Here is a 14322-nt window from a genome sequence, read left to right on the forward strand (position 1 = left end):
TATGGTGTAGGTTGCAGACGCGGCTCGGATCCCGCGTTGCTGTGGCTCTGGCGTAGGCCAGTGGCTACAGCTCCGATTAGACCCCTAGCCTGGGAACCTCCATATGCCGCGGGAGCGGTCCAAGAAATAGCAACAACAACTAACAACAACAACAAAAAAAAGACAAAAGACAAAAGACAAAAAAAAAAAAAAAAAAAAAATTCTATACATTTAGGAGTTCCCGTCGTGGCTCAGTGGTTAATGAATCAGACTAGGAACCATGAGGTTGTGGGTTTGATCCCTGGCCTTGCTCAGAGGGTTAATGATCCAGCATTGCCGTGCGCTGTGGTGTAGGTCACAGACCCGGCTTGGATCCCATGTTGCTGTGGCTCTGGCGTAGGCTGGCGGCTACAGCTCTGATTGGACCCCTAGCCTGGGAATCTCCATATGCCACGGGAGCGGCCCTAGAAAAGGCAAAAAGACAAAAAAAAAAAATCTATACACTTAGATGAAGCTCTTACATTCATTATCTCATTTGATCCTTGTAAGTCTATGGGGTAGGCAGGTGTTCCACAGGTAAGAATAAAGAGTGAGAGAGGTATTTAGCACCTTGCTAAATATCCCTGCAAATAAATAAAAGACTTTCCTATTATTATCTTACAATGGAGGAGTGCTAGTGATTCTCACCAGTAATTTAGTACAGAGCCTGCATATTATATATGGTACAAGAAAAAAAGATAGCATAAAGAAATCCCTAAAATGAAAATATTTTTCCCTCAAAGGGACAATGAATAAAATGTATGTTTTTAATAAATACTTTAATTTATACATAGGAAGAAAACTCCTAGGTAAAAGCAGTTAGGGTGGGAAAGATCACAGGAATAAGTTAGCTGGATAGTAAGAAAGATAAGGGGGCACAGATCTGTTTACATAAACAGTAATAACTAGTCAACTAGATTTGTTATTTTGTTCCATCAATATTAATTGCATAAGCTATTGCCTAAGGTGCTCTAAGAAATACTATGATGAACAGGAAAAAATTACCGCATTCAAGCAGCTTAGCACCTAGTTGGGAAGAAAATACCAAAAGAGATAAAAAAAAAAAAAAAAAAAAAAAAAAAAAAAAACACTCATTCATTGATTCAACATTTCCTGAGTGGTTATAGGAAGGCAGAGAGTTTGGTGCTGTGGGAAATACAAAGATGAATGAAACAGAGCCATGGCCCTGCAGGGAGTAACAGTCTGGTTGAGACGATAACACAGGTTTTGAAAGGAGAACATAAAAAGTGCTATAGGAGTGATCCAAATAAAATGCTATGTGAATTCCAAAGAGGGAGAAATGGTTCCTAACTGGGGGTTTGGGGAAAATGGCAAGGAGTAAGCAGTTAAAATAAAGGGTACACAGGACTTGGGTACCCAGTGATTGGGGAGGAAAGACATTCTAATTGGGAGTCAAGTGTATGTAAAGACGGAAACTTCAGAAGATAAAGGAAAGAAAGGGGTCAATGAGTATGAGGTTTTGGAGGCATGATCCCAGATTATATAAAGGAGTTTGGTGAAAAAGAAAAGGAAATCAAATCACAGGGGTACTCAAGTGGAAGTCTAAAAAAAAAGCTTCTGTGGATTGTGGGATATGGGACAAAAGAAAAAGTAAAACAGGGAGTATCTTTAAAGTATAACAGGGAGTATCTTAAAGTCAATAATAAGAAGAAAGGAAAATTAGGCTAATAATTAAAGAACAGATAGTTTAATTAGGCCTAGGAAGGCAGACATGATTCTGACTGGCTGTTCCAGATTATATAAATTGATGAAAGCCATGATTCAAGCCAGGCCAGTAACTCTTTGTTTGGTGCCCTTCCCTCTGAACCCTGCGAGCTGATTCAGTTTGGATATTTACTTAGATATGTTAGCTATGAAATGACATTGGCCTGAATAAAACCAAACCTCAGGAACTAATAAGGCTTTCACACACACACACACGCACACACACGCACACACAGAGTCATATACATCTGCCCTTCCCCCACCCCCACTCCCGCCCAACTCTTTCTCATATTCTTTCTGGCAGGATACTTTTATTGTCCCCTATTTTTTTCTAATTATAAAATTAATACATGTTCATTGTAGAAAATCTAGTCTTCCATTGCTGTTAATTTTAACAATGACATAATAAGCCATAGTATGAATGTATTAACATTGATAGCTGCAATTCTATGCTATACTGAGAGCCAGTATGGAAACTAGCCCAGTGCCTAAGACCAGTATGATCAGCCCAAAGATAATATTGGTCTTTCCAAGAATCATCTGGGACTCTACTCCCAAACCCCAAAGGAGACTGTTCCTAGACTGCCTCCAGACCTTCCCTGGAATGTATAAAGATGGCCAAAGCAACCTCTCAGGAGTCAAAAACAAAAGACAAATCCCAATGGACCCAATCCAGTGAATACCAATGGATACTTGCTTGGATAAATGACCACACAGGGGTGCAGAGGTTGAAGCACAATTCATAGACAAATTAATTAATTAATTGGTTTTTTAGGACCACACCCACAACATATGGAAGTTCCCAGGCTAGGTGTTGAATTGGAGCTACAGCTGCCGGCCTACACCGCAGCAATGCGAGCTGCATCTGCTACCTACGCTATAGCTCACCACAACACCAGATCGATGACCCACTGAGCAAGGCTAGGGATGGAACCCGCATCCTCATGGATACTAGTTGGATTCGTTTCCACTGCACCACAACGAGAATTCCCAAATTTATTTATTTATTTTTTATCAGAGATCACCTAGATTAGAAAAATTTCAACCTAAATGGGCAGAATGGACTAGAATTACACTTAGAAAATCAATGAGTTAAACACTGTTGCTTTTTTTTTTTTTTTTTTTTTTTTGTCTTTTTGCCATTTCTTGGGCTGCTCCCGCGGCATATGGAGATTCCCAGGCTAGGGGTTGAATCAGAGCTGTAGCCGCAGGCCTACGCCACAGCCACACCAATACGGGATCCGAGCTGCGCCTGCAACCTACACCACAGCTCACGGCAATGCCAGATCCCTAAACCACTGAGCAAGGGGAGGGATCGAACCTGCAACCTCATGGTTCCTAGTCGGATTTGTTAACCACTGAGCCACGACAGGAACTCCCCACTGTTGCATTTGTATTAGGGAAGTCTGATGAAGAGATTAAGAGTATCAGCTTTAAACTCAATCAGAACTGATATGAACCACAGCTATGACTGACTATAACCTTTGGCCCTGGAAAAGTTACTTAACCCTTCAAAGATCTAAGAAAACAGGGATAATATAACACCTGTGATATATAACAGGTGTTACATTAAAATATTCTATATATTAAAAATTAATACATAGAAGACTGTCATTAAATGGAAGTTTATTAACAACAGCCTATCACCATGGTACCAATTTATACAGAAATCTATTGTCCTTAAAGAATAAGCACTTTCTATCTATGCTTTTAAATTAGAAAAATATGCACGCTCATTATAGAACATTTAGAAAATACTGATGAACAATAATTTCACTGTCTTAAGTTTATGTATTTTCTTTCTTTTTTTTTTTGCTTTTTAGTGCCGCACCCACAGCATATGGAGGTTCCCAGGCTAGGCATTCAACCGGAGCTGGCCTACACCACAGCCACAGCAGTGTGGGATCCACGTCGTATCTGCTACTTACACCACAGCTCATGGCAACACCAGCTCCTTAACCCACTGAGCAAAGCCAGGGATTGAACTCTCAACCTCATGCTTCGCGGATTCGTTTCTGCTGCACCAGGACGGGAACTCCCAAATTTATGTATTTTCAAAAACATCTTTAGTACCTTGCCCTATGTTTTTCACCTGGATCAAACTTGGAAAGTAAAATATACTTTCATGCTTCGCGGATTCGTTTCTGCTGCACCAAGACGGGAACTCCCAAATTTATGTATTTTCAAAAACATCTTTAGTACCTTGCCCTATGTTTTTCACCTGGATCAAACTTGGAAAGTAAAATATACACTAAGTTTCTCTAATAGAATTATACAACACCAGAAGTTTCATTTTTAGATTTCTTTCCCAAGAAAAAACAAAGCAAACTAAGTACCTTGCTATCTTGAATGTGCTACAATGCATCCTATTCGTTATTATTATTATTTTTTTAATTTTTGTCACACCCATGGCATATGGAAGTTCCCAGGCCAGTGACAGAATCCAAGCCACAGCTGTAATCTCTGCCATTGCTGTGACAACATCAGATCCTTAAGCCACTGTGCCATAGCAGGAAATCCACATTCTATTTATTCTTTAAGTCTCATCTCCATGAAGTGTTTTGCAATTCCCTTCAAACCCAGGATCTCTTCTTTCTTTGATTCCCCTATACCATGGGGCTTAGACCTCTCATATTCAGCATTAGAGCCATCCATGTTCTTTTCTTGCCTGCCATGCCCTCTCCCCGCCTTCCCCTTGATCTATCTCCTAGAGCTGGGACTTTAAGTATAGTTGATGTATATACAATATTATATACATTACAGGTATACAATATAGTGATTCACAATTTCTAAAGATTATGCCCCATTTAAAGTTATTATAAAATAACCCTTTTAGCTTATTTTATACTTAATAGTTGGCACTTCTTAAACCTCTACTCCTAGCCTGCCCTTCCCACTTCCCTCTCCCTATGAGTAACCACTAATTTGTTCTCTATATTTGTAAATCTGTTTCTTTTTTGTTATATTCATCAGTTTGTTCTATTTTTTAGACTCCACATATAAGTAATATCGTGCAGTATTTGTTTTTCTCTGACTTACTTCACTTAGCATAATACTAAGTCCATCCATGTTGCTGCAAATGACAAATTTTCATTCTTTTTTACAGCTAAGTAGAATTTCATTGCATTTATATGTACCACATCTTTTTTATCCATTCATTTGTGGATGGACACTTAGGTTGCCCCCATGTCTTGGCTATTTTAAATAATGCTATAATGAACACTAGGGTGCATGTATCTTTTCAAATTAGTGTTTTTGTATCTTTCAGATATATACCCAGGAGTGGAACTGCTGGATCATATGACAGCTTTATTTTTAGTTTTTTTGAGGAAACTCCATACTGTTTTCCCCAGTGGGTGCACCAATTTGCATTCCCACCAATAGTACATGAGGATTTAGGGATGGGACTTTCAACCTTCTGAAATTATACATAAAAATAATGTTTCTGTAGGTACAAATATATTTTCCTGGAGGGAATCCATATATACATAAAATTCTCAAAAAAGGTCCAAGAATAAAAAAAAGTATAGAATGCTTTTCTGCAGAAAAGACTTGATATCTTATCTTCATATAGATAATAGTTGTTGATTTATAACTTTAACATCAATTGCAACTCAGTAAAAAATTAACATGGATGCAACTAGAGACTCTCGTACTAAGTGAAGTAAGTCAGAAAGAAAAAGACAAATACCATATGATATCACTTATATCTGGAATCTAATATACGGCACAAATGAACCTTTCCACAGAAAAGAAAATCATGGACATGGAAAAAAGACTTATGGTTGCCAAGAGGGAGGGGAAGGGAGGGGGTGGACAGGGAATTTGGGGTTAATAGATGTAAACTATTACCTTTGGAATGGATAAGCAATGAGATCCTGCTGTACAGTGCTGGGAACTACATCTAGTCACTTATGATGGAGCATGATGGAGGATTATGTGAGAAAAAAGAATGTATATATGTAGATGTGACTGGGTCACCTCACTGTGTAGAAAATTGACAGAACACTGTAAACCATCTATAATGGAAAAAATAAAAATCATTAATAAATAAATAAATAAGAGAAATGAAAATAAAAACTTGAAAAGAAGCAGCAACAGCAGCAGCTGCTACCTCTACAGAATACATTGCAAACTTTGAACTGATGAACTTTTCCCAGGTGAAGATTCTAAGAATGACAATGAAAAAAAGAAGTAAGCACTGGTTTCCTCATTTAAAAAACAATACTAAAATAACATCGTAATAATAAATCCTGAAATCAATGTTTGGTTTATATTTAGGGCAATCTTTACAAATATATTTTTTCCTCATTCTTCAATCTCTTATTTTATTATTTTAAAAAAATGCTATTTCTGAAAGGAGAAATGGTGCTTACCAGGGCTAGAAGCAGGAGAAAACTGAAAGTCACTTATCAAAGGAGGTAAAGAATTTCAGTTTGGGATGATAAGAAAGTTCTGGAGATGGATGGTGGTGATGGCTGCGCAACAATGTGAATGTACATAATGCTACTGAACTGTTATGTATATTTTACCACAATTTTTAAAATACTGCCTTTTATTCTCATCTAATATTAACCACCTATTAGAGAATGGACTCTTCAGCAAAGGTAAGGAATAAAGAAATATACCGGTTAAAATTTACAAGACAGAAATCTTCAAAGGAGAAAAATCTTAACCCTAGTCTACACAGTGTTGGTTTTAGAGTATAAGCACAAATTAAAACAGGATGATAAAGTCATAAATCCTATCCAAACAGAGAGGCTGTTATCTGAGTAAACAAAAGTGAATTGTTTAGAGACATCAGTCATCTGTGTTCAAGTAAATTAAACTTTTTCAAGGTACCAATTTACAACTCAGGAAATAAATGATAATTTAGCCCAGTTTTATCAGTATTATCCACACAAATCACATAAATATTTTGGAAATCTGCAATAGGCATTTCAAGGTTCTAGGAGCACAATTCACTCAGTAAACATTTAGTGAGCATTCTTTTTTTTTTAATTAAATTCATTTATTTCTTGTTATTTTTTCATGTTTTTCCTTCTTTTTTTAATTATAGTTGATTTACAGTGTTCTGTCAATTTGTTGTATAGTAAAGTGACCCAGTTTTACATATATACATACATTCTTTTTCTCACATTACCCTCCATCACGTTCCAGCACAAATGATTAGATATAGTTCCCTGTGATATACAGCAGGATCTCATTAGTGAGCATTCTTAATATTGAAAAACATAAAAGTCCCAAAACTACTTTAAAAAAGACAAGGTGGGGAGTTCCCATTATGGCTTGGCAGCTTAAAACCCTGACTAGTATCCATAAGGATGTGGGTTCGATCCCTGGACTTGCTCAGTGGGTTCAAGGACCTGTTGTTGCCGTGACCTGTGGTGTAGGTAACAGATGTGGCTCGGATATGGCGTTGCTGTGGTTGATATTGTGGTGTGCACCAGCAGCTGCAGGTCCAAGTCAACCCCTAGCTGGGGAAATTTCATATGCCAGAGGTGCGGCCCTAAAAAGAAAAAAGAAAAACAGGAAAAGAAAAAGCAGACTATATAGTATACTGACTATAAAATGGATGAATTATTTTCCTGTATTACTTCACTTTACTCCCATCTCATGCTTTATAATTTGCCTCAACAAAGATAAAGTTTCCGGGAGTTACAGTTGTGGCTCAGGGGAAATGAATCCGACTGGTATCCATGAGGATGTGGGTTTGATACCTGGCCTTGTTCAGTGAGTCGGGGATCCGGTGTTGCTGTGAGCTGTAGCGTAGGTTGTAGACGCAAGTCGGATCCCGTGTTGCTGTGGCTGTGGCATAGGCCGGCAGTGGTAGCTCCAGTTAGACCTCTAGCCTGGGAACTTCCATATGCCTTGGTTGCAGCCCTAAAAAGCAAAAGAAAGAAAAGAAAAAAGAAAAAGTTTTAGACTCCACAAAGGTTATAAATATATTTAAAACATAAAAAAATTCATAATTATTAGCGATATTATATTGATATTTCCAAACAATGTGTATATGTGTATATATTATTAAATACCTAGTTTCTAAACCTTTTCATGATTGCCAGTGATAGCTCTTGGTTATTTATTATCAATAAATCACTGATTTGCAAAGACTTTTAAAAATTCCATTATTTCCCCCAAAGTCTTCATATGTATGTAAAAGAGACTTACAACTATTTCTCCATTGGAATCTAGGAAAATTCTTAGAAACAGATTCAACACAAAAGTTAACTATAATATTTAAATTCCGTATCATAAAAAAGGTACCCACTACCATATTGAAGTATTGCGTATTTGATATAAACCAATATGTTTGCTGCTTTCATCTTTAACATTAAATAATTAGCAGAATACAAAATTTAGCCAGATGTATATATCAAAAAGCCATCTTTTACTAATATTTATTCTTATTCAGTATTTATTCAATAAATATTTTCTGAGTGCTCACTACAAATCAGGCACCATGCTATAAGTGCTGGACAGCTGTGAACCTAACAGCCATGTTTTACCAAATACCTAAGCACTGCTTCTTTTCTAGAACACAGATTTTTCAAACTGTCTTTATGTTTTTGTAAACATGTTCATTCGGGCAATGCTTTGAAAATTTTAGTTCATAAATCTGATCTCTAAAGGTAAATTCATAAATGATAATGACATTTTTAAGACATAAAAATGTTTGCCTGTCATGGAGTTTGTTTTTCTGTATATCAATAACAAAACATCAAAGGCAGCACAAATTACATTAAACTTTAAGCATTACCTGAAATGGGAATATTCTGTGAAACTGATAGCTGCACATCTCCAGTTCCAGGTGGCATGTCAACAACTAAATAGTCCAGTTGACCCCAATCTACCTAAAAACCAAGATGACACAAGTAATATCAATGTATAAAAAAATGAAGTGAAAGTGATGTAAACAAAAATAAATGAATAACAAATCTAAAATAACAGCTTTCACTTGAGTTATTACTAAGTGCCAGGGATTGTGCTGAGGGCTAAAGGTAAATGGACAAATAAGAAAACAGTCTCTGGAATTCCCATCATGGCTCAGCAGTTAACGAACCTGACTAGTATTTATGAGGATGTGGGTTTGATCCCTGGCCTCACTCAGTGGGTTAAGGATCCGAGGGTTGCTGTGAGCTGTGGTGTATTCACAGACTCAGCTCAGACCCCGTAATGCTGTGGCTGTGGCGCAGGCTGGAAGCTGTAGCTCCGATTGGACCCCTAGTCTGGGAACCTCCATATACCAGGGGTGCGACCCTAAAAAGACAAAAAAAAAAAAAGGCAAAAAAAAAGAAAAAAAAAAGGAAAGAAAGAAAAAGAAAACAATCTCTGCCTCTAGCAAATCTTCTCTGAATGACAAGGTTATATTTTCAAATGACCCCCACTCCCCCAGCCTGACACACACACATATCATAATTGTGAACTCATTTCACAGTGGACTTCTATTTAGAACCATTTATTTAAAGACCATATTTTAACTAAAGAGGTCTTTTAATCCTTCAGGGGTTTTTGGTACAGCATTTCCTACAGCAGATCCTAATATAATTTTTAAAGTTTATTATTTTTTCTTCATAAAACACACTAATAATGAAAACCCAAACTTAATAAGAAAATTGTAGAAGTACAACTAGAGCCCCAAACTATTAACATTTTGATTATTTCTTTTCAGGCACTTTTCCAGGTATTTATACCTAGAAAATTCAGATGTATAACCAAGTCTTTAATGCTCAGCCTCAATTAGATAGATCTCAAGGGTACCTCAGGTTTTTTTCTCCTCACATGGTTCTTCCCTCTGAGTTCCCAGCTTCAGTAAAAGGCCCTAGGGTCCTCTCAGATGACTAAGGCAAAAGCTTGGGATCATACTTATTCTTCCTTTTCCCTCATCCATCCCTAGTCACTGATTCTGCCTTCTAAAAATCTCTCAAATGTATACACATGGATACTTTTCCACATGTCCGAGAACCCAGCAAAGCTACCGCCATCTATCATCAAAGTCTCCCAAGCAATCTCCCTGTTCCAGCTTTGCCTACCCAAGTCTTTTCCCAATTCCAATGAACAAAGGTCTGATAGAGCCACTTTTTTGTTTAAAACTCCTGTTCCTTATGCTCACTCTGCCTTGTCTTCTTCACATGCTAATTTCCTCCTCATTCTTCAGACCCCAGCTTGAAACTAACTTTCTGTAACTTCTATTAAAGATTAGATATAGTGTTCTTACTATAAAGGAATGATTCTTCTGATTGTTCATTCCTTCATTCACCAATAAATGTTTATGGACTACATTCTATATATAGGCACTGAGCTAGGTATTGATAACTAAAATGATATAATGGGCCCTAGCCTCACAGAATTTATAATGTAGAAGGAGACAGATATTAAGCACATAATGATATAACCTGTGCGAAGGAAGGAAGTTAGTAAATAAGAGAAACTGAAAGACCAACAGAGCTGAAGAGCAGTCCAGCTGGAAAGAGGGCAGTCATTTACTGTTGTTTCATGATCTGCCTTCTCATGAACCTATAGCTAACTCGGAATACCTAGCACAAAACAGACATATAGGAGATGCTCAATAAATTTTCTTTCAAGGAATAAATAAATAAATGAACACATGCAAAGATACAAAAAAATTTTAACATAACTGGAAATCCTACTATGTACATAATCCCATATGCTGCTTCTTAAAACTGAACAATGTGAAACAAGCCTTTTTAATATAATCACATATTTTTAAAATCAAAATTAAAATTGAGATATTGGGTCAGATGGATTCATTCATATATTAACACATTTATTCAACACATATTTATTAGGAATTCATGCCAAGCACTGCTCCAGGTGATGAGGATAGGACAGTAAATAAAACAAAGTCCTAGCCACCATGCAACTAACATTTGAGTGAGGGTGACAAGCGGACAGAAAGACAAACAAATCAAAGAGTAAAGAGTACTATAAAGAAAACACGTATGGAGTTTCCAATGTGGTTCAGCAGTAACGAATCCCACTAGTATCCATGAGGACGTGGGTTTGATCCCTGACCCTGCACTGTGAGTTAAGGATCTGATGTTGCTGTGAGCTGTAGTGCAGGTTGCAGATGTGGCTCGGATCTGGCACTGCTGTGGCTGTGGTGTAGGCTGGCAGCTGCAGCTCCAATTAGACCCCTAGCTCAGGAATTTCCATATGCCCTGGGTGTGGCTCTGAAAAAAAAAAAAAGAAGAAGAAGAAAGATCTGAGCATCTATCCAGAGAAAACCATGACTCGAAAAGACACATGTATTCCAATATTCATTGCAGCACTATTTGCAATAGCCAAGACATAGAAACAACCTAAATGTCCATCGAGAGAGGAGTGGATCAAGAAGATGTGGTACACATACACAATAGAATATTACTCAGCCATTAAAAGGAACAAAATAATGGCATTTTTAGCAACATGGATGGACCTAGAAATTATCATGCTAAGTGAAGTTAGACAATGAGACACCAACATCAAATGCTATCACTTACATGTGGAATCTGAAAAGGACACAATGAACTTCTTTGCAGAATAGATACTGACTCACAGACTCTGAAAAACTTATGGTTTCCAAAGGAGAGAGTTTGGGGGGTAGGGAGATGTGCTGGGGGTGTAGGATGGAAATACTATAAAACTGGATTGTGATGATTGTTGTACAACTATAAATGCAATAAATTCATTGAGTAAAAAAAAATTTTTTTAAAGAAAAAAGAAAACAAGTATTCCTTATTAGACACAATTATTTGGTTCCTGATTTGCATATCCACATCAAAGAGCAAGAGACATTTTTAAAACCTTCAATTCCTAAATTTCAGAGAACCAGAAGTAAGATTTTAGACAACTAAGGATTTATCAAAGAATTTCTCTGAATTTCTTCACTTCCCAAGGTCAGATGTTGAGGAACACAAAAACAAGAGGAAAAAGGAAAAGAGTGGTAGAAGGGGCTACTTTCAACAGAATGGCCAGAGCCCAGCATGAAGTGAGAAAAGTAAGTGATGCATTTCTCCGAAGGAAAGCATTCCTGTAGAAGCAACAGCAAGTGCAAAGGTCCTGAGATGGGGATATGCTCAGCACATTCAAGGAATAGCTGGCAAGGCAGTACAGCCTTTCTAAAACAGTACTCCCCCAACCATCGATCTCGCTCCTTCTTGACTTTGTTTTTCTTCAAAACATTTATCAGTATCTGACATTATATACCGACTTGTCCTTTAGAAATTCTATGGTATTTTTCAAATACCAGTACTCGATACTGATTTAATGACACATTTTAAAAGAATAATGGAATGAGGAACAAAGTAGTTCATTCTCAATATAGGGTTCCTTGGTTTGAAGAATAGTTACCCCTAAGTAACCCAAAGCCATCATCTATGAAAGTATTTTCAAAAAAGATAAAGAATACTTTTCATTTTATATCCTCTGCACTGAAACTGCTAGCACTGGCAGACTGACAAGTCCCTTTGTTTCAGAGGACATCAAATGACTGGTACCAACAATTTACCATTGTTGTTCTTTGGCATTTAATCATATTTATCACATTGGCTCCAATTACTTATTTCTTTAAAGAGAACTACTATTAAGGTTCCAAGGAACTAAAAATACTTCATGTTAAGGCAATTAATTTCAAATGACTTTCAAACTATTTCAGAGGAAAAAAAGAAAAAAAAAAAAAAACTTGGCCCAGCAACTTCACCACACATAGTAGGCTTTTCACAAAGGCTTGTAGACTTAAACTGAACTGAAGTCAGTACCTGAGTTCTAGTTTTAAAGCATTTACTAATACTAATATTGAAATATATTGCCTGCCAGGAAGTTCTAGTACTTTTGTAAAAGAGTCACCAAAGCACTGATTTTAGAATGATTTGGGGGTGCCCTAGATCTACTCAGTCTTTCTTTATTCATATATTTATCATAAATGTAGAAAAATAAGCTCTAGCAAAACACACAGGTATCTCATTTAGTAAAATCCAGTGGCGGATCCAAATTTTTTGTGCTCTGAAGCACAAATTTTGTGTGCCCTAAGACTAAGAATACAAAGTTATGAACGTAAAATTAAGTACAAAAGTAAATATTTATTTACAATGTAAAAGACATCATAATAAAATGCTAGAGCCTTAGTGAGTCAAGTTCCTTTATCAGAGATATCTTTAAAGACAGAAATGCTTACTTACACAGAAGTGCTTCCTGATTACAACCTGCTTCCCCCCTCCACCTAAAACACTCTACAACTCCTAGTATCTCACAGGAGCCCATGACAATGTGGAACCCTGAACTTAAGCTTCACTTGCATCAAGGTAACACCACCTCTGGAAAAAACTTCTAGCTCCCTCTCAGGCTCCAGAGTCAAAGGATCCCAGCAGGACAGACTGAATCAATCTAGAAGTGGAGTTACCAAGGTAGTTCAGAGATGCCCTGTGGATAAAGAGGCAGGATAAAGAGGCAGCGCTGCAGCAAAAAATTCAGCAGTGCAACTAGGAAGTCAAATATGTGCATTAGCTGTGAAGGAAGACATAAACAGCATAATGGGAGAATTAAAAAAAAAAAAAAAAAAAAAAAAAAGAAAGCCAGTGGTCAGGGCAGTTGGGAAGGATGGGATGAGGTACAGACTAGGGGAAACAGTTCAGACCTGAGTCTGCCAATAGGGGCTTTGTATAGGATGCCTCTTTTATGCAGTAACACATAGCCTTTATTTTCCCTCTAAACTATTTGAAAGATTCAGAATTTTTGGATCCAAATATAATACAGTCACTGAACTTTAGTCCAAAGTCATTCAAATAATATTAGAACAATTGCTGCTGTTGTCCTATAAGTATGCATTTGTAATTGCTATAACATCACAACTTATGGTATTACTCTTTTAAAACTGCTTTCTTTGTTTAAAGACATCCAACACTTGAAAGCTGTGCCATCAGAAATCTCTGTTAAATTATTTTTATATCTTTTTTTGTCAATCTTTTTTTTTCCCTTACTTTTGAGGGCCACACCCAAGATAATGGAAGTTCCCAGGATAGGGGTCAAATTGGAGCTACAGCTGCTGGCCTAGGCCACAGACACAGCAACACTAGCTCTGAGCTGCATCTGGGACCTATACCACAGCTCACAGCAATGCCAGAGCCTTAACCCACTGATCGAGGCCAGGGATTGAACCCCCAACCTCATGGATCCTAGTCGTGTTCAGTACCACTGAGCCACAATGGGTACACCCTCTTTTTTGTCAATCTTATAAAAGGAAAATATTCCAAACTATCACTGACTGGAGCAATTTTAGGCTAAAGTGTCTTCTTTAAACATTCAAAATAATGCCTGATAATCTGAGAGTAACTCAAAGACCCAAAAGTAATTCCTTTTTTTCTGAGGAATGACTGGGAGATAAAAATGTATGTTATACTTGGGCAGATAAGGTTATTTATCTTTTTCAAGACATCAGTTATAAAGAGTGTGGTGGTATGCATGGTAACGAAGATGGACCACTTTCTTCCCTGGATACTTCTATTAAGAAGCTGACCAAAACTGTAGCAATCAGACCTCACTCCAGAGGATGCCAGGAGCCCAAGTGCAAACAGGCTGAGT

The 14322-nt window shown here is 37.2% G+C and overlaps 1 protein-coding gene across 9 annotated transcripts in view; it reads right to left on the minus strand.

The window, feature by feature from the left end:
- NUBPL (NUBP iron-sulfur cluster assembly factor, mitochondrial) overlaps positions 1-14322 on the minus strand; it is a 241101-nt gene that overhangs the window by 56783 nt on the left and 169996 nt on the right. For 7 of the 9 annotated variants that reach the window (XR_014810679.1, XR_014810678.1, XM_084969033.1 and 4 more), the window contains one exon: positions 8504-8597. The exons of the other annotated variants lie outside the window; for them this stretch is intronic. Coding sequence is in view for 5 of the 7 variants with exons in the window: in XM_084969033.1 (XP_084825159.1) it covers positions 8504-8597 (94 nt within the window). In the remaining 2 variants the exon portion in view is untranslated. The remainder of the gene's footprint in view (positions 1-8503; positions 8598-14322) is intronic. 9 annotated transcript variants of the gene reach the window in all.

Source organism: Sus scrofa, chromosome 7 (genome assembly GCF_054392235.1).
Source record: "Sus scrofa isolate SSC_HxYL_T2T_F1_AM1 chromosome 7, Sscrofa_HxYL_maternal_Yorkshire_Landrace_v2.0, whole genome shotgun sequence".
Lineage (NCBI taxonomy): Eukaryota > Metazoa > Chordata > Mammalia > Artiodactyla > Suidae > Sus > Sus scrofa.